Here is a 20,819-nt window from a genome sequence, read left to right as displayed (position 1 = left end):
GGAACTAACCCCGCCCCCCACCTCGGGCTCCCAGGGCACCACCAGAGCCTCCCAGGGGACCCTCCTCAGCGAGGGGGCCTCTCCCCCACATTCCTGGCCAGGCAGACGGACCGGGAGGAGGGGTTCCTGGCAGAGATGTGGTGTGGGTTCCAGGACCCCAAGGCCATCCCTGCCAGTGACCGGGCGTCTGTACGGGTCAGGGCGGGGGTGGGCGGACGGGGACAGAGGAGAGGAAGGGGGTCTGGCACCCCAGTCCCGAGGGAGGGGAGGAGGGTGTCCAATCCAACCCCTCTGGTCCCCACCCGGGGAGGGAGGCGGTCACAAGCCCAGGACTGCCTGCCCATCCCGGCCGCACAGGCCCCCCGCTGTGGGCGAGGGAGCCGGAGTCGAGGGGGCCGAGAGGGAGAAGCGAGGCCCCCGCCTGCCGGCAGCCCCTGTGGAGGCTCAGGGACACAGCGTACCTTTCTTCCCGTCTCCAGAGGTAAACTCGTGGGGGAAGTACTCCTGCGGACAAAACCACGGTGAGCCGGGCCTGTAGGTGGCACCACTGCCCTGTTCATCACCCGGCGGGCGGGGCGGAGTCGGAAACGCTGCAGCGGGAGGACTGGCCGATGCCCAGGGGCCAGCAGGGCTTATCACACGTCCCCACCCAGGCCCAGCCCTGGGCGGGATGCAGGCCAGGCAGCCAGCCAGCGGGGAACCCGGCAGCCAGGCCCAGCCCCGGCTTGTGCCTCCGGGAGGTGCCACTCTGCAGGGAGACCCCGCGGAGGCCCCGGGCGTGAGGGGCTGAGGAGGGGAGTTTGTCTCTTCACCAAAGTCTAAGGGCCACAGCACGGCAGGTTAAAGAAACACCAAGTTCCCCTCTGTTGTCAGAGGTGAGACCCCTTTCGTGTGGACACCGGGGTCCTCTCAGACCGACCCGTGTTCTGTGAGTGTGCGCCCCGCTGGGCGAGCAGGAGGGGTGTTACTGAGTGACGAGGGCACCGTGTCTGGCAGCCGGGATCATCCCGTGCGTGGGGCCCGCGGGGAACCAACCACCAGGTCCTCAGTGCACGCGGCGAGAGCCTTTCAAACGGTCTCCGCTAAAACCAGACCAGGCAGAACTGGAGGAGAGACTGCTGCTGTCTCCACAGGTAACAGAGCAAGACAGCTCCTCCCGGCCCTGGGACCCGCGGCGCACGGAGGGGGGGCGGGAGGAGAGGTGCGCCATGTCCCGGGCGGCAGACAGCGGCCTTCCCGATGGCCGGCGCGTCTGCAGAGGCTGCCCCGCCCGCCCGCAGGAGCCCGCAGCGTGTGGCTCTGTCCCCCTCACGCCCCTGCGTGCCCAGGAGCAGCCCCGCGGCCTCACCTTGCCCACGCGGTTGATGGCGCAGGTGAAGCAGTGGTTGGCGATGGCCGCGTTCCTGGCCTCGATCGGCCACATGGACTCGCTGTGAGAGAAGAACGGGGGGAACAGGTTGCCGCTTCCCAGCCAGACGGATGCTCGGCCCGGAGCTGCGGCCGCTGCCAGCCTTCCCGGCCTTTGGGGGTTGGAAGGGCGGGGGCGGGGACAGCCAGGGAGACTCGCTGTGCCTGTGGGTGACCCCGTGCTCAGGCCCGGGCAGCCCTTAGGGAGGCCAGCTGCAGGCAGGAGCCTCAGTTTCCTTTTCTGAAAACCCCTCGAAGGGAGATGGATAGTAGAGACCGAATGGCCCTGCAGACGAGGCTTCCAGAGGGGGCTGCGAGGCCGGACTCCACACCTCCTACTTCTCCTCCCTCCCCTCCTCCGGGCGGTGAGGAGCCCGCCCCCCAGGCTGGGCAGAGCCTCACCCGGAACGGCCCCTGCGAAGGCTCCCCCCCCTCCCCCCGCCGCTCGCCCCCTGTGTCGCCTGGCGAAGCAGCCGCGCATGGAGAGGGTCCGGCCAGGCAGGAGGGACCCCGAGGGAGCGAGGGCCGGGGAAGGGTAGGTCCTGCAGCAGGCGTCACCTCCCCGGAGCGGGTCCCCTTTCCCAGGGCCTTTCCGTTTCCTCTTCCGAACCCCGAGCGTCTAAGCAGAGGTTCCCTGTTCTCCTAGTGGCCCAGGAAGCAGGCAGCCACCAGAGCAGCTGAGCTCTGGCTGCCCTCAGCCCAGCACCTGCACAGGGAGGGGACGTGGCCCCAACCAGAGACCCTGTCCTCCTCCGGCCACCAACCACAGTGTGCCACGGAGCTCGGTGGGCCTGCTGGTCGCTGATTCTCTCTCTCTCTTTTTAAAATATATTTTTATTGATTTCAGAGAGGAAGGGAGAGGGAGAGAAAGAGATAGAAGCATCAATGATGAGAGGGAATAATTGACCAGCTGCCTCCTGCACGCCCCACACTGGGGATCGAGCCCACAACCTGGGCCTGTGCCCTTGACAGGAATCGAGGCGTGACCTCCTGGTTGCTGGGTTGACGCTCAACCCCTGAGCCACGCGGCCGATAATTATCTCCTGTCTGAGGAGCATCGCGGAGGTTCTGGATTGACGGGCGTGATGCCCGCTCGGAAAGACTGAGCGACGGGAGCTGAGCGCCCGGAACCTTCTCTCCCGTCGTCGGCAGCACCTGGTTTAAACCGGGAGGAGGCGGAGGGGGCGGCGCTGCCACAGCCTCGTGCTCAGGACTCACGCGGCTGGCAGACAACAATCGCCGGCTTGATTGAGGGGCTCATTTGCTGCTTCTCCCCAGCTGCTAGGCGGAGCTGACAGAACTTTGAAGAAAGGATCTTTACAGAAACACGCCCGTAAGTGACATTTGCAGGGATGACACAGACAGTCGCAGGGCGAGCGGCATACAACGTCTCCCTTGCAATTCTCCGGGGAGGATGTGCTGCGTAGGACTCAAACCCACAGCTGGCGGCACACTCGGGCTCTCGCAACGAGCGAGGGAAAGGAAGCTGGGGGTTCGTGAGAGCCCAGCACGTGCGGGAGTCACACGGAGCCCAGCGGGGCCATGGGGACATCGGCCGAGTTCCCAGCACGGCTCCGCGAGCCCCTAAAAATACTCAGAGGGGGAGGCGAACCGCAGCCGGGGGGGAGGGGGGGTGGTTGGGGCGGCGGCTTTCTGATGAGCGCACGTCCGTGGCAGAGCTTCCACCACACGGGCTGCGTGTGACCGTCAGGGTGACCCAGTTCATCGGAAAAGCACGGCAAGCCCTGGCCGGAGTGGCTCAGTGAATAGAGCGTCGGCCTGCGGACTGAAGGGTCCTGGGTGTGATTCCGGTCAAGGGCATGTATCCTCGGTTGCAGGCTTCTCCCTGGCCTGGGCCCTGGTGGGGCGTGTGCAGGAGGCAACCCATCGATGTGTGTCTCTCACGTGGATGTTTCTCTCTGACTCTCCCTCTCCCTTCCATGCTCTACAATCAATGGGAAAATTCCCTCAGGTGAGGATGAACAAGAAGAAAACGCTTTGCTGGTTAAAAACAAGGTTCAGACCGCGGGCTGGCGTTAAGGACCCTCCGCTCCGACTCCCTCGCTTGCTTTTTGCCCAGGTGCCTGCCGTCCGTGCACTGGGTGCTGCAGAAAAGAGACTGGGGCTGTGGCGGGAGGAGCTGACGCTGGCCAGACACGCCCTGCCCTGGCCCTGGAGAAGGGCTTTTCAATCCTGACGACGAAGGGGGTGAGTGGGGGATTCTTATCATCTCGAGGTTCAGGGTCATAGCCAAGTGTAGCAGCACCGCACAGAGGGCAGCCCTGAGGGGGCTGCAATGGGCATGTGGCGTTGGGTGTGGTCTCCGTGTCACGGAAAAGCTGGCTGAACACACAACACACAGGCCCCGGGCTCAGATTTGTTAGACATCCTGGTGGTGGCACCTGCCTGTTCCCCAAACCACCTCCGAGGACCCTCCCAGATGCCCGCTGCCCAGGAACCTGAGCGCCCCAGACCCTCCAGATGCCCGCTGCCCGGGAACCTGAGCGCCCAGACCCTCCAGATGCCCGCTGCCTGGGAACCTGAGCACCCCAGACCCTCCAGATGCCCGCTGCCCGGGAACCTGAGCGCCCCAGACCCTCCGGATGCCCACTGCCCGGGAACCTGAGCGCCCCACACCCTCCAGATGCCCGCTGCCCGGGAACCTGAGCGCCCCGATGGTGGCCGAGGGGTTGAAGATGATGTCGGCCCCGTTGACGCTGTACATGAACCAGTTGAGGGGGTGGTGCCGCCCGTAGCAGATGTTCACCGCGATCCTTCCGAACTGCGTCTGGAACACGGGGTGGCCCAGGTTGCCCTCCATGTAGTAGGTGGACTGGAAGACAAAGGCCGGGGCTGGATCTGTTTCCCTTTTAGAGGGAGAGAGAGAGAAACACCCACCGGCTGCCTCCTGCACGCACCCTGGCCGGGGATCGAGCCCACAGCCTGCGCCTGTGCCCTGACTGGTCCATGGGACGATGCTCCAACCAACCGAGCCCCACCAGCCGGGCCATGTGCTGAAGCCTCTGAGCTGTGAGAGCTCCCTGTCCTGAGACTCGGCAGAAAAAAACAAATATCGCCAGTTCTCCAGAAGTGCCCCTCGGCGTGTGGCTCGCCTTTAAGTTTGAAACTCCAGTGTCTCCAAAACAAACAAAGCACAGAGAACCCCGACATAATAGCCGAGGAGCCAGCCCAGGGGAAATCCCCGGGGCTCCCGCATTCACCCGCAGTTTCTTTTGTGACGTCAGAAAAACACCCCAACCAACTTCCCTCAGTATCTCAAGGCCCAGCGTTGGTGAGGTCTCGGTCTCAGTGCAACAAAAGGTTGAGGTCTGGTCAGTGTTAACGTGAGCTGGTCAATGTCCTCACCAGTCACATGTTCCTATAAAGGTTAGACGGTGTGGCTCAGTGGTTACGGTTCGATTCCCGGTCAAGGGCACAGGCCCGGGTTGGGTTGTGGGCTCGACCCCTAGTGTGGGGCGTGCAGGAGGCCGCCGATCGAAGATTCTCTCTCATCATTGATGTTCCCTCTCTCTCCCTCTCCCTTCCTCTCTGAAATCAATAAAAATATGTTTACAAAATAAAGGTTAGAGCTGAAGGGACCGGAGCTCATCAAGAGCAACCCCCGCCCACGCGGGGGGGGGAAGGTGGGAGCCTCAGTGGGCACGTGACCTGCCACTCATGAAGGCCAGCCTGAGCCTGGAACTCCTGCCCTGAGAGGGCTCATCCCTACCATGTCCCTGGGCTCCCTGCGCAGGCTGCGGGGTCCCTACAGGCAGACAGGCGGGAGGCCACGCTGTGGGGGGCAGAGGGTGGGCCGGGGTCCTAAGCCGACCTCTCCCGGAGCATTTCACTCCCTCCCGTCCGTTTGGACACGCAGCAGGGGCAGCGACCGGGGTGTGCCCACGGGTGGACGCCGACGCAGATCCTGGGGCGTGGAGACAAGCCCTTCTATCTCCAGAGCTAACGATTAATCCAGGGTAAACAGGCGAGGGCACATTGTCCTGCCCCGTCCAGCTGTCACTGAGCAACGCTGTGCCTCCCCCCGCCCCGACCCCCCCACCCCGGGGCCTCGCTGGCTCTGCGGATCCTTCCTCCTCTGTGTGACCAGCCGAGAGCGGCGGGGCCCCCACAGTCAGGGAGGATCCTGGTGGACTGGGGCCGCCGCAGCCGGAACAGCTGCTCAGACTTCAGATCTTGGGTTCTAGTCGGAGTTCATGTCCCTCCTTCGTAGGCCCACCCTCTCCATCCTACCAACCCACCGATTAGCATTAACCAATCAGAACAGCTCCCGTGACTGAGCCCCTGATCACAGGCCCGAGGCCCCGCCTGACACGTGTGCAGAGACGCACACATCCGCCCAGTGTCACCCGCGTGTGGCAGTGGCTCACTCCGTTCCCACAGGAGCAGAGACAAGAACCCCGCCCTCCACACAAGGATAGAGCGTGAAAGGCGAGGAGCTCACAGCCTGCAAGCGGCCGCCGGGATTGGTTCCCATTTGTGCACGATTGGTTTTGGTTTAATTTACCTACTACTTACTTCAAAGGAGAATTTCAGGAACCAGATCAGGTGATATTAAAAAAAATAAAAAGCCTCTGTGCTAAAGGTGTTTTGGACTCTCCCAGGAGTCCCCTAACCCCTGAATCCTAGGCACTCATGCGATGCAGGGCTATATGGGGAGGCCCCCGAGCCCTGCAGCCCCACTGTGCGCTAGCGTCACATGATGTGACACCACGGGGCACAGAACTTCCGGACAGAAAGACCCCCTGAGCTGGACGAGGGTGAGGGAGCAGGCTGGGCTGGCCGTGGGAGGGTGGCTCACCTCGTTGAAGTCGCCCACTCTGGGGATGTGGTTCTTCCTGGTCTTGCCCAGGATGGCGCCGGAGTTGGAGATGACGACGGCCGTGTTCCACAGCACGTCCCCGTGCTCTCCGTCCCGCTCCAGGATCGGCGAGACCACCACCATGTTGTGCTTCTTCGCCAGCTGGGAAAAGGAGAGACAGGGCCCCGTCCGACTTTCCAATCAACGGCCGTGGGTTCCTACTGAATAATTCAGCGCTTCTTCCAGATAACGGGCCTCGGTTCAGAGCCAGCACTTGGCGTTGGGAGGACGGAGTGCCCGTGCGGCCCCGAGGCCCGAGCTCAGGGACACGGGTGCGATTGCTGTCCTTGAGCACTGCTGGGGGGGATGTGAAATGGTGTGCCCTTGTGCAAACAGCATGGCGGCTCCTCAAACATTAAGAACATGGAATTACCACAGGATCCAGCAATTCCACTGCTGGGTGGAGACCCAGAACATGGCAAGTAGAGTCTCGAAAAGCTATTCGCACCCCACGGTTCACAGCAACACTATTCACCACAGCCAAAGGGTGGAGGCAGCCCCAGTGCCTGCCTGTGGGTGAAGGGTATGGCCACACCATGGAGTACTATTCAGTCTTAAAAAGGAAGGGGGTTCTGACAGACGCTACAACATGGGTGAACCCCGAGGACATCACGCTAAGTGAAATAAGCCAGTTGCAGGAGGACAAACATGCACCGTGTGAGTCCACGTTGGTGCAGTATCTACAGTAGTCAGACTCGGAAGCAGAAAGTGAAAGCACAGCTACCAGTGGCTGCGGGCGGAGGGGAGGTGTTCAATGGGAACCGAGTTTCAGATTGACGAGATGGGAAAGTTCTGGAGATTTATTCACAGCACGATGAGTGTATATGCTGAGCTGGACACTTAAATAGGATTAAGATGGTAAATTCCATGTTATGTGTTTTTAATACAATAAAAAATAAAGGAACAATCATCTTACTTTGTATAGATATTCATAGAAAGGCTCTCTGATACTGAATTCCTTTGTCTCAAATAAGAACATCATTAGGGCCTGAGGACCAGTGGGATGAACAGCCCCAGCCAATCATTTGTCTTCAACTCTAGCCAATCATTTCTCTTCAACCCTAACTAGCCAATTATTTGTCTTCAACTCTAGCCCATCATTTGTCTTCGACTCTAACTAGCCAATCATTTATCTTCAACTCTAGCCAATCATTTGTCTTCGACTCTAACTAGCCAATCATTTATCTTCAACTCTAGCCAATCATTTGTCTTCGACTCTAACTAGCCAATCATTTGTCTTCGACTCTAACTAGCCTGCCGTTACCTCTGGCCTTAAAGGCAGGAGGGAGGGAAGGCACGGGGTGGAAGGCGAAGCTATGAGCATATAGCGGTGGCCGTGCGTCCCCAGGCCCCTCTCCATGCAGACAGGCGTCCCCTGGTGCCATTTCTCGTTCCCACTCTTCCTTTCCTCTTCCTCCAGGCCTGGTGCAGGCGTGCCAGCTGCAGTCGCCTCCTAACCAGCCCAGCACTCTTTCCTCCCACAGCATAGAATCAACCGCCTGGTGACTGAGAGATGGCCCCCGCCCCCCGCCCCAATAGCCTCAGAACACTGGTGTTTGGAATCACAACGAGGTACTGACAGATTCACCATGATTTCAGTTCTGCTTGGAAAACCCCCCAAGATACGCAGACACTCTGGAACGGGATGTGGAGGAAGGAGAGGATTCTTTTCTGTTGAGAATGAGAGGCATTTGGCCTCTCCTGTGGGGATGAGCTCCAATCTGTAACCTCTGCACCGTAAGGGCGCCTGGGGTGGCAGTTTCACGAAGATCCCATTCCCGGAGCATAAAATCCGTTCTTGCTCAGCGTGCCCCTCGGTGGTCTTCAGTGCGCGCTCAGAGCTGTGCGGCCGCCACCACAATCTAATGGTGGCGCATTCTCACGACCTCAAGTGGGAACCCCAGACCCAGTAGCAGTCGCTCCCCACCCCCTCGCTGTCTAGCCCCGGGCAACCACTAATCTGCTTTCTGCCTCTGTGATTTGCTTATTCTGGACATTTCATATAAATGAGACCCTACAACACGTCTTATGAGGTTTTAATCAAGAAAAATGAAGGCCAGTTTCTAATGGAGGAAGACGGGGCATGCAGAGGGGCTTACATAACCCGGGCGGACAGCAGGCGGACCAGCGGAGTGCTGGACAAGGGTCCACTTTGTCCCTGGCCCCCACGTGCCGCTACAGAGCCTGCCACGGGGTCGCCCGGGCCACCCCCACTCCCCTGGCTGAAGCTCCCTTACCTGAAAAAGCCATTAGGGGCTCTTCTGGCTCCGAAACGCCATGATTTTAAGGGAAAGTACCACTTTTATCAAAGGACAGTAAGTAGCCTTATCTAATCTGAGCTGGCACAACAAGCAGCAGGCAGGTGCCTTCCCCTGGCGAGGGCCACGCCCAGCGGCCGTGGCCTCGCTCGGCGCCCCGCACGTGTCTGGCAGCTGATGCCAGGGCAGCAGGTGAGGTCCTACCTTCTGGCAGAATCTGGTGGTGGGCCCGTCCTCGGCTGACTCGGCAAACTCCGTCCACGGGAGCTTCTCTCTCGTGCAGAACGCGAAGGGCATGGCTGCGAGAGGAAAGGTCAGCATCACACCCCGCGCTCAGGGCCTCTGCGGGGGCTCCGTGGCCTGGCAGCAGGGGCTCCCCACAAGAGCACGCAGCCCTGAGTGCCTCGGGCTGGCTTCCAAGTCTCCCCGCTCCCCCCCCCACCCCCGCCGCTATGGACAAAGGACAGACCCTAAGCCAGGGGTCCTCAAACTTTTTAAACAGGGGGCCAGTTCACTGTCCCTCAGACCGTTGGAAGGCCGGACTATAGTTTAAAAAAACACTATGAACAAATTCCTATGCACACTGCACATATCTTATTTTGAAGTAAAAAAACAAAACGGGAACAAATACAATATTTGTATTTGCATGTGGCCCGCGGGCCGTAGTTTGAGGACCCCTGCCCTAAGCTTTCGGGCTTCATAGCAAAACGAGGCGAGGCAGATGCCTCACCAACAATCGCAGCACAGACTTGAACAGACATCTACCCTCCCGTGTCCCAGCAGCATTAGTCACAGGAGCGGAGAGAGGGGAGCCGCTCGAAGGCCCACAGATGGAGGAACGCTAGCTGCACCGGTTAATGATGCGGATTTCTTCCAATCGATGGAGTTACACGTATGCTGATATACAGGCCATGTGATATGTGTGCTATTATGTTGTATGGACAACAAGCTTCAAAACTTCATATGTCACATTTTCTGAAGGTGATAACATCATAGATATTTTTACGCTTAAAAATGTCTAATTTCGTGCCCATAGGACTTTCTCAGCTCCGCGCTCATCTTATGGGACCGCCGTCTGCACGCGGTCTGCCGCTGATGGAAATGCCAGGATATGGCACACGACGGCGTTCCTATGCTCTCTGGCTAGATGCCACCCGGGGGCTAATTCAATAGGGAATTTCATTAAACGCACTGACTTTTGTTCGCTCTCTTTTCGGATAGTGGGTGCATAGGTATGTAATGACAGTTCAAAGAACACTGCATACCAGGTTCAAAATGGCGGTTTCCGCCCGGCCGGCGTGGCTCAGTGGCTGAGCATCAACCTATGAACCAGGAGGTCACGGTTTGACTCCCGGTCAGGGCACAGGCCTGGGTTGTGGGCTCCATCCACAGGAGGCCGCCGATCCATGGTTCTCTCTCATCACTGATGTTTCCATCTCTCCCTCTGCCTTCCTCTCTGAAATCCATTTTTAAAATAAATACAAAATTGCAGGGGAGGAGGGGCACCGCGATGAGGCTGGCTGAGGGTGTTCCATCCCTTGTGGCCTGAGCCACACTCTTCAGGACCTTCCCGTCTTATGGCGTGAGCCTGCCGGTGGTCCCTGGCCTTCTGCATGTGTCCTCTAGGCTGTCTTGTTCGTACCCTTTGCCCACTGAGCCATCTGTCTGTCTGTCTTTCTCTTCTGGGACAGTTAAATTCTTTGTTTGGCCCTGACCGATTTGGCTCAGTGGATAAAGCATTGGCCTGCGGACTGAAGGGTCCCAGGTTCGATTCCGGTCAAGGGCATGTACCTTGGTTGCAGGCACATCCCCAGTAGGGGGTGTGCAGGAGGCAGCTGATCGATGTTTCTCTCTCTCATCAATGTTTCTAACTTTTTCTCTCCCTTCCGCTCTGTAAAAAAATCAATAAAAAATATATATATTAAATTCTTTGTTTGGACCAACTCCATCCGCCCTGTCAATCTGCCCCCTCCTGATAACCGAGTTCATGTCTTTCAGGGAGATGAGCCCAGCAGGCCTTCCCGACGCTGCTGTCTGGCGCCCTGTGGGGAGGGGTATGGGTAGCTGTGTGATGTGACCGGTCAGTGATTTAACTGGTTGCAACCTGTTGGGCGTGATCATCGTCGTCAACCTCCCCCGAACACAGGCCACGTGCCCAGCACAGTGTCACACCCAGTCATAGGCAGCCTGTTCCCAGACACCCCTGCGAAGCAGACCTGACCCTCCTCACCCCACGGAGAAGGAAGAGAATCCTTAGCGTCCCCATTCCTTCCAGGCCCAGGAAGCCTGGGACGAAGATGATGTCAAGGGCAAAGAGGTCACCAGCGGCACCGCCACCCTCTCAGCAGCCAGGGGTGGTGGCCAGGGAGGTGGCTAAGTGGGCGCCAGGCTCTGCCAGCAGCAGCCCGGAGGGGGCCTTGGCAGCAGGCTCAAGACTCCCCAGGCTCCTCTTCAGCGAAGAGAGATGAACTGTCTGGAGGAAGCCAACAGAGGAGCTGTTGACAGCAAGCCCCGTCCTTAATGAGCGTTCCTTCTCGGCTTTCAGAGCATTAGGGGCAACTCGGCGCCCCCAGAGAATAACACTTCCCTCCCGATTTCATTTCAGAGGGAGGCGCGCTCCCAATCTCTCCTCTCCACTCTCCCCATGTTAATGGCTTCCTTTCCTGTTTACACAACCACCGCCATGTAAACAAACTTTCAAAAGAAGGATGTGGGGCGGAGGAGGGGGAGGCTGGCTGGAGGGGAAGGGGGTTCCCCATTCATTGAACCAACACTCCCCAAGTCAGGCTGTGAGCCTAGAGCTGGTCCTGCCGGCAGGAGCTGCCGCCTAAAGAGCAGCTGAAGGGTGACCCGGTGCGGCTGCCATGACGCCACCGAATGCCCCATTCTGTGTCGGGGTGTCCCCTGGGCCCCTCGAGGAGAAGGTGCCTGTGTGAGGCCGTGATGGATGAGTGGGAGTTTTCCAGATCCAGCAGAGGGGAGAGAGTTGGTTAAACCACCCATAACTATGTTTTAGTGTCTGTCATGTACCGGGGATTGTTCAAGCCGCTGAAGAAAAACACGGGGTGGAGGAATGAATAAACAGAACGTGGGCTATCACACAATGAAACAAATGAGCGACACCCAGGCTGGCCTCGCGGGGCTTGGAGTCTAAGGGAAGAGCCAGGAAAATCGGAAGTGACATGCAACCAGAAATGTGGAAAACTTGAGAGAAACGCCTGGGTACAGATGGCAGACTGGACTCGCACTGTGATTCTTTCCTGACACCCCATCTGCATGTCAGCACAGCGATTTTTATGTGAAGGTAGAAACCACCAGGGATGGGCACTGGTAGAGGGACAACAGCCACAACACAGGAGGCTGGAGAGGACATCTTGGGGGACTGAGAAAACGGAGTCCCTCCGGCCGTGGAGGAGCCCGGGAGGCACCCTACCCTTCACCACAGGCCCCTCGAAAGCTCAGGAGCCAGAGATGCCGCGGAGGAGCCCGGGAGGCACCCTACCCTTCACCACAGGCCCCTCGAAAGCTCAGGAGCCAGAGACGCCGCGTAGCTCTGAAGGTCGGGACGCAGGAAGGGGTGACAAACAGGAAGGATCGGTGGAAAGTCTGTTTAAGAAGCAGTGGGAGGCCCAGATCCATCCTCTACTAGAAGAGGCTGGGATGCGCCCCACCCGCCCCTGCACAAGGCCACGGGCTCATTCTCCAGAGAGAGATAGGCAGAGGGTCTCAGGCCCTGGGGAGACCAGGACAGAGAACAGCACAGTGTCCAAAGCAGAGGGAGTAAGTAAACATCAGCGTTCTGGACCCCTGTTCTCCTTCTCTTCTTGGCAGGAGATTAGAGGGATCCTCTCGAGCATCTGACCAGTCTGCAGAGAATGACCTGGAGACAGTACCGTGGGGGATTGCATAACCAAGAGTGAAACTGGGTCATCCTACCATGAAGCTCGGTGAAGAAACCCGTCCTACAAACTCAGAGATGGCAATCAGCTTGTTCACCCCCAAGTCTGAAAATAGAATCCATCAGGGGCGAAAAGACCAAAAGGAGTAAGAAAGGACGATGTAGGAAGAAAAAAAAATACTACTTAATATCTTCAGAGATAAGAGAAGATAGTGCAATTATAAAATAAAAACAGGATGTGATAAAAAAGGAACTTTCAGACCAAAAGAACTCTGATAAGGTCAAAATATGAGAGCAGAAACCAAAGACTAAATAGCAGGCTGAATGCCAAATTAGATAAAATCTACCAGGGAATTGGGGGGGGGGGGGGAGACAGAGATGTAAAAAAAAACACAAAACGAAACATTAAAAAAATAGGGATTGAGCCCAGAGTTCCAATATCCTAATAGCAAGAGATCAGGAAGAAAGCAGAGAAAAAAAGGAGGGGAGAAAATCACTAATGAAACAATATAAGAAAATTTCCTAGATTTGAAGGACCCAAATTTCTAGACTGAAATAACGCATGGAGTGCTTAAAATAGTGGATTAAAATAGATACAACAGCATGTCATTATGCAATTTCAAAGTATTAGAGAGAAAGAGAAGCTCCTACAACCTTATGGAGAAAACTACCTGAAGCTGGAAGACCATGGAGCAAGGTGTTTAAACTTCTGAAGGAAAAGGATTGCTGACCTAGAATTCTATACCCAACCAAACTATCAACCAAGTCGTAGGAGAAACATATTTTCAGATGTGCAAGGTCCCCAAAAGGTTACCTCCTGTGTGTTCTTTCTCAGGGAACTGTAGTGGACCCTGAAAACACAGGGGTTAGAGGCAACAACCCCACCAGCAGTTGAAAATATTCGTATAACTTTTGATTCCCCCAAAACTTAACGACTGATAGTCTATTGCTGACCGGAAGCCTTCCTGAGAACGTAAACAGCCGATTCACACATATTTTGTGTGCTATATATATTATATACTGTCTTTTTACAATAACGTAAGCTAGAGAAAAAGAAAATGTTATTAAGAAAAGGAAAAATATATTTACAGGACAGTACTGTGCTGTATTTATTGATACTGTAAGTTTAGGTTGCCTGTTTAGATGAAAAAAAAAAAAATCATGTATAAGTGAACCCTCACAGGTCAAATCTACGTTATTCAGGGATCAACTGTACTCCACCTAAATGAAGGAGCAAACCAAGAAAGAGGAAGGCGTGGATGGGAGCATACAAGAGCGCGGCAAAGGGACTCCCCAGGATGACTGTGATGGGGAATCCCAGGAGGACCCTGGCCAGCAGAGGGGACACCCAGCTCAGACCCGAGAGAGTCAGAAGGCCACGGGCCACGTGCCTTCCAGGAGATGAAACCAACAGACAGCTTTAGGAAACTGGCAGAGAGCTGGGGTAGAATTTGCGGCAAGGATGCAGAACACAAAGCCAGTTCCAGGGCTAACAGAAAGCTGTTCAGGGAAAGAAGCCCAGGGCACCAGGAGCCCAGCTGAAGGCGATTACAGACGCCCCTGTGACGGCGCCTGAGGCCTGGGGCCTGGGCAGTGCTGAGGCGGAGGGGCCCTGGCCAGTTCGGTTCAGTGGACAGAGCGTCGACCTGCAGACCGAAGGGTTCCAGGTTCCATTCTGGTCGGGGAGCACGTACCTCGGTTGCAGGCTCCTCCCCGGCCCTCTCCCACTCTCTCTAAAAATCGGTGGAAAAATATCCTCGGGTGAGGATTAACAAGAGGAGGAAGTGAAAACAGATTCAGAAGGATTTGGGAGGAAGAACTGATAGGACCAGGTGACACAGACTGGGGCGTGTGAGAGGGAGGGAGAGAGGCTGGGCTTCCTGGGTTCCTGGTTTTGTTGACAAAGAAACTTTCTATGGATGAGAAAAGAAAGGAGACTTTTTAAAAACCACGGAGCAGGCCCTTATCAACATGGAGATAACTCAGTATTGCCCAAGGGCGGCTGAGAAAGCCCCCCCCCCTCCCCGCCCCCAGAGACTTACTCCAGGCCTCCTGGAAGCAGATGATGTTGACTCCGCACATCGCAGCCACCTCCACGATGGCCTCTATGCGCCTGTGAAGGGCGGAGACCTGGCAATTTAAAAATCAAGGATTAGGGGAGCATGTGAGACCTCGCTTCCTAGCAGTATCATCAGTTTGGCTCAAATAAACTCACAAAAGTTCTCTACAAATGTGGACGTTTCTTACATCGACATATGCTGGCAGGATTTATGTACGTGTATTTCAGAGAGGAAAGGAGAGGGAGAGATAGAAACATCAATGATGAGAACCATTGATTGGCTGCCTCCTAACACACCCCCTCCCGGGGATCCAGCCTGCAACCCGGGCACGTGCCCTTGACTGGAATCGAACCTGGGACCCTTCAGTCTGCAGGCCGATGCTCTATCCACTGAGCCAAATCGGCTCGGGCTGCTGGCAGGATTTTAAAGAAGCCTGCCCAGGACCACCCCGCAGGCCCAGACCCGGAGCTGGGTGCCAGCACGGGCCCCTTGTGCCCCACCCGGCGTCAAACTGGGTGAACTTGGAAAGGACATCAAATAAAGGCAGTCTCCAACCTGGATGGAAGGGACTGTATCAGGCACCCGACCTGAACGGACCCCTAACCTTGCCTCTGCCCACAGGGGCATCGAAGGCTCCTCTCGGATGAGAAGCTGTGGCGTCAGAGGGAGACAGCTACCCCAAGGCACTGACAGGCCTGTGCACACACCCACGGATTGATGCTGAACTCAGAAACTATTTTGTTTGTCTTTCTCTGCCTGCTCACGATATTAGCCATAATCCTTATATCTGTTCATTGGGTTTTTCTATATAATCCAACTGTTTAGGATTACTGAACACGTGCGTATCAGATAACTGTTAATGCTCTTGCTATGGCTTATGGAAATGTTATACTAGATGCAAAATACAGAAAAATGAGACAGACAGCAAGACTCGGATCATGATGGTTCCCGGGAGGGAAATGGTCCCGAGTGCTGACTGTCTTCCATGTACCTGCCCTTGCCCTTTTGGGGAAAACTCGGCCTCAACTCACATTCCATGGTGACCGGACCGCCCCGCCCCCCAAGGTCAGCAAGAGGATGTTGACACTGAGATTTCCTAGGAATGAGACTTCCTAGAGCTGAGACCGCACTATCCAAGCCGGAGCTGGTCATCAGCGCCTTCTTCCGACCGACTTCCGACCGCAAGGGGGAACTGAGGACAAAAGGGGCTGACTTCACAGGGTGGTCTGATCACAAACCCTCACTGGGCAGGTCCTGTGGGCAGTCACTCCTCAGGCCTGCTCCTTCCTCGGCAGAAGGTTGTCTTTGTCGTGAGCAGGCCCTGCACCCTGCCCTGGTCCCCGGGCGTCTAGGTGAGCCCGTCTTTGAAAGGACCCTCTCCGCCCGCTCAGAAGCGGAACAGCCCTCCGTAGGGCGTAGGGCGTGGAAACTTGGGAACGACCTGCCATCCAGCTCCTGCCTTGCCCCCCGCCCCCTCTCATGTGACCCTCCTCGCATTGCCCCTTAGTTTCCAGCGCACAGAACACACTGCAGACGGCTCTTCTCGGGGGCAAGGTTTGCGATTTTGCTTCCTGGCGATGTTGTCAGTTTGGGCTCAAGTCAATTTATAGAAATTCCCTACAAATAAATAAAACCCGGGATGAGAGCATAGGAGTTCCAGTGGTGGCGACCCTTGTAGAACTCCTCCCAGCCCACAGGAAGCCACACCCCCCACCGGCTCAGCTGCTGGAGGACGAGCAGGGTCGGGAGGCTCTGACAGCGCATTCTGTCATCAGGCCCAAAATCTACACGAAAAGGGGGAGCTGCAGAGGCTCTGGGGTCCCTCGCACCCTCGCTACAGCCTTCCTCAGCCTCGGTTTACTTGACTGGAGAATGGGGAGAACGCTGCCTGCCTCCTGGGGTTGCCTTGCTATGAGGATGGTGGTTACTGCAAGATAGGGGGGGGCACCCAGTGGGCCTACCACACACAGGACATCCCCTGGTTTAACTGTTCCCTCATCCCAGGACACAGTCCACTCCCTCACCTCCACCCCCCCGTCCCCCGCCCCAGTCCCGCATTCCAGGCTTCAGGAAAGCCTCATCCTGCCACTTCTAAACTTTATTTATTTGTTATCCTCACCCGAGGATATTTTTCCATTGATTTTTAGGGAGAGTGGAAGAGAGAGGGAAACACAGAGAGGAACATTGATGTGAGAGAAGCACATCGATTGGTTGCCTCCTGCACGCACCCCGACCAGGCCTGGGCCGGGGAGGAGCCTGCAACCTGACTGAGGTATGTGCCCTTGACCAGAATCGAACCCGGGACGTTTCGGGGTCCACAGGGCAAGGCTCTATCCACTGAGCACACTGGCCAGGGCCTGCCACTTCTATTCTCCTGTGTGTAGCTCATCATTGAATGACTCGCTTTCTCAGCCGTGCCTGGGGCCAGGAATGTGCTTTCCCCTCCCCTCCGCCACCCTCCCTGGATGAGCTCTCCGTGTCACCCACCGAGGGGAGCGTCTCCCGGGAGTATCGGGGTGCCCCTGCGGCGGAGCGGTTCCCATTGCGCCGTCACAGCCCTCCACCGCCTGTCGCTCCCATGACCCCAGGAGGAGAGTGTCCCCACCTTCCCTGCGTCCTCAGCACCATGGCTGGCTCCGGGGAGACGCTCAGCGGCGTTTGCTCGGAGAAAGAGACCCGGGAAGCAGCTCAACACCAGAGAGCACGAACTCGTCAGGGCGCTCTCTCCCTGCAAGCCTCGCACCCGGCCCCAGGGATGTTTGCCGGGGCTGAGTGTGCAGCACCCCGGCCCCTGACAACCTGACAACCTGGGACCGTCAAGGAGACATGCTGACAATCAACTCATCTGAAAATCAGAAACCTTTTAATCCAACCAAAGCGGAGGAAGGCCTGGCCGGCGGGGCTCAGCGGTTAAGCGTCGACCTATGAACCAGATCAGGGTTCTATTCTGGGACAGGTCACTTGCCCTGGTTGTGGGCTCGATCCCCAGTGGGGGGGCGTGCAGGAGGCAGCCGATCCATGATTCTCTCTCCTCATTGGTGTTTCTCTCTCTCTCTCTCCCCCCTCTGAATCCAATAAAAATATATTAATAATAATAATAATAATAAAAAGCAGAAGAACCGATGTGAGGACAACGCAGAAACCCGACCTGGAACCCAGTTGATCCCCGGGGTCTCGAGAACCCTAAGAAACCCAAGCGCGCGTGGCAGCCGGAGGGCGCCTCTGCCGAGCGAGCTGGGAGGTTCGAGCAGCTGGAGGAAAGCTGTGAGGACGTGTACACAACACCCCGCCCGCGCCTGCAACAACAGGTTTCTTTAGGGAAGAAACCTAAAGAACTAGCTGTCCCGTGGAGAGTCCTTGTAAGCAAACGCCTATCACATTCCCGCAACCCTGCGGCACCATCAGCTGACAGACACCTGGGTACAGTGAGTCCCAGCCCGAGGGACGAGGCGGAGGAACATGGGACAGGCGGGCGGGTCCTGACTGGTGTGGGCTGGCGGAGGCTGAGAGGCGGATTCCGTGGAGAGTTCGAACCAGCCATGAGGGCACCATCCCCAGGGGAAAATGGAGCCACAGATCAACGCAGAAGAGGAAGCAGAGGTGGAGGTGGAAAGAACCATGAGAAGGGACAGGAAGGCAGAGAAAGGGGAGGAGGCAGAAGAAAAAAGAAGAGAGGAAGAGAGAGAGAGACAGACAGACAGACACAGACAGGAGAGAAGGGGGCGGCCAGGGCAGAGGTGTCTGGGCACTCGATGGACCTGCTGGCCGAGACCAAGTGGCCGGCAGGGGCTGTGGACGCGTCCAAAACACCGAGCGGGCCCGGCCCGTGTGTCTATTTAGGGGCCAAAGCAGCCGCACCTGCTTGGCCACAGGGGCCTCCGCGGGCAGCGGGATCCTGTTCTGCACAAGCCCCACGCGCACGGTCCGCGGGCCCCGCAGCTGCTCCTCGGCCGCCTCGAAGGCGTATCCCTGCAGCTCAAAGTCCCCTTCAGCGGCCGATTCCAAAGCCCGGCTGGGCAGGTCGAGCTTCCTGAATGGGCAGAAAGAAGAGGGAGACGATCGGCATGCGCTGAATTTCAATTCCCCGTCCCAGAGGCATTCACCAGGCAGGGAAGAGGTGTCGTGCCCTGGCAGGCAGGCGCACGGAGCCCGGCCGGCGTGCCTCAGGGGTTGAGCATCGACCTAGGAACCAGGAGGTCAGGGTTCGATTCCCTGTCAGGGCACAGGCCCGGATTGCGGGCCTGATCTCCAGTATGGGGCGTGCAGGAGGCGGCCGATCCATGATTCTCTCTCATCGTGGATGTTTCTATCTCTCTCCCTCTCCCTTCCTCTCTGAAATCATTAAAAATATATATATTTAAAGAAAAAAGAAGGTACATAGAGCAGTCCAATGGCGGGGCGCACGTGTGGGGAGCTGGAGTGGGGCCTGGAGGAGGGGGTGGGCCTGGACGGCTGAGAATGGACACACAGACACGGCACTGAGGCGATGGTCACTGGGGACATCCCAGCAGGTGGCAGAGGTCAGACCTGGCCAAGGGAGGCGGGGGGGGGGGGGGGCAGGGAGACTGGTCAGGAGCTGGTGTTTTGGAGTCGCTGAATCAGGGTGCAGATGGAGTCTCAGCAATCAGCACAGGAGCGAGGGAATGGATCCCCCCAAATGCCTGTGGACTAGACTCAGAGGGCTCTGCTGAGCCTGGGGAGGGTGCGCTGTGATGAGAGGGGGCTGTGGAGAACCGGGCTCAGGAAACAGCTGGGTGGAGAGGCCGGGACTGAGAGCGGCACAGAGGGCCCTGCGGCCCTTCACCACCGAGGACTGCACGTCTCCCGGGATCCCCACCGTCTGTCTGCTGCTGCTCCCGCGAAGTGCGAGGTAGGGGGGGGAAATGCGGGGGCACGAGGGATGGGGGGCGGAGACGATCCCTCGCTCAGGGCTGGGTGGGCCTGGCGAGGGCCCACATGTCCAGGCTGAAGGCCCGAGCGCCCCTGGTTTGTGGCTTATTAACCAAGGCCAGTGGATGATTTACGGAGCCTCCCACCGGAGCGACCGTTGGCCCCGTGGCAAACACCTCCTCGGCCTGCGGCGCGCTCGGTGCTGGGGTGAAACCCACAGGGCACGAGGTGTGGCCCCGGCCGGGCAGGCCTTGCCATCTGGGGACGCGATGGTTATGAAATACCCAGGGAACACATCAAAAAACAACCTGACAGCCATTATCTAATAATAATATTTCCCTCCCACCTGAAGTCACTTTCTTCAAGATGTTTCTTTCAAAATCACAGGCCTGTCAGCCCAGGCCCCTGCCGCCGCCCCCTGCCAGGCAGTTCCCACATGACAGCCCTGACAGCTGCCGAGATGGGCTCCGCCCCTGACAATCAGTTCCTTTCGCTTCGCAGGTTAGAAATAACAGCGGTGCCCACACCTCGCCCCCTTCCCTGTGACTGCCTCAGAGACGGCCCTTCCCTCCGGCAGGGGCCCCTCCATCCCGCAGGCTCAGCCCCAGGCCCAGGCCCCGTGGTGGACGGAGAAGGAGACGGAGAAGGGAGTTCTGCGTCCCTCAGGCCCACGGCCAGGGAGCCGCACCACCCTGTGGGGAGGCCCTGGCGCCCCGTCCTCAGCCTGCGGGCTCACGCCTGGAAGAGAGCAGGTGGAGGAGGTCTCGTCTCAGGTGTGCCAGCCCCGAGATAACCATCACCTGGATGACGTCCCTCCGCCCCCGGCCATCTTTCCCGACCCACTGCCCACAGCTGTCTGCTCTCCCCGTCTTCCCACCACCACCTCTCAGTCCCTGCAGACACTCTCTCTCCTAGGCCTGAGGCGACGCGGGCCAGGCCCTTCCACTTTCTTAGGGCTCTACCTGTCCTCAACGTTCCCCTTCAGCAAGATGCCCCCGCCCTGGTGTTATCCAGGGGGTTCATCGCCAAGCCTTGGAGAACCCATTCAACCCTTGAGCCCCATTCCTTCAACATGGGCTGTGCCCACCAAAGGTGTGGCCGGGCGATGTGGTGGGGCACAGACCAGCCACCACGGAGGAAGGGCAGAGACCAGGAAATGAGCCCAACCTCACACAAGGGGCGGGGGGGGGGGCGGGGGAGGATCTGTGCTGCCCACACCTTCCCTTGGTCCCTATAGTTGGGGGTCTGCCCCGCCACCCCACATCCTGCTACTGAGGCCCCCACCCCTCGTGGGCTCACCTCTAACCTCAAGGAGGAAAGCCCACCACTTCCTGTCCTGGCCCAAACACCTTCCAGGCCCTTCTCCTGGGCCCCTACCTCTCCACCCAGGGTCCAGGCACGTCTCACAGGACGGGAGCCCAGCTCCC

General features: G+C 57.9%; 1 protein-coding gene across 1 annotated transcript in view; it reads right to left on the bottom strand.

Annotated features, from left to right (window-relative positions):
* Positions 1–461: 461 nt before the first annotated feature.
* UPB1 (beta-ureidopropionase 1) overlaps positions 462–20,819 on the bottom strand; it is a gene marked incomplete at its 3' end in the record, with an annotated part of 22,278 nt that continues 1,920 nt past the window's right edge. Inside the window, exons 2-8 of the mRNA XM_006108207.2 lie at positions 18,361–18,532; positions 14,485–14,572; positions 8,749–8,843; positions 6,227–6,388; positions 4,071–4,240; positions 1,349–1,430; positions 462–504 (exon numbers count right to left, since the gene is read on the bottom strand). Coding sequence (XP_006108269.2) covers positions 462–504; positions 1,349–1,430; positions 4,071–4,240; positions 6,227–6,388; positions 8,749–8,843; positions 14,485–14,572; positions 18,361–18,532 — 812 coding nt within the window. The remainder of the gene's footprint in view (positions 505–1,348; positions 1,431–4,070; positions 4,241–6,226; positions 6,389–8,748; positions 8,844–14,484; positions 14,573–18,360; positions 18,533–20,819) is intronic.

Source organism: Myotis lucifugus, unplaced genomic scaffold (assembly GCF_000147115.1).
Source record: "Myotis lucifugus unplaced genomic scaffold, Myoluc2.0 scaffold_1898, whole genome shotgun sequence".
Taxonomy (NCBI): Eukaryota; Metazoa; Chordata; class Mammalia; order Chiroptera; family Vespertilionidae; genus Myotis; species Myotis lucifugus.
The sequence above is the reverse complement of the archived record's forward strand: the minus strand, read 5'-3'. Positions and strand labels throughout refer to the sequence as shown.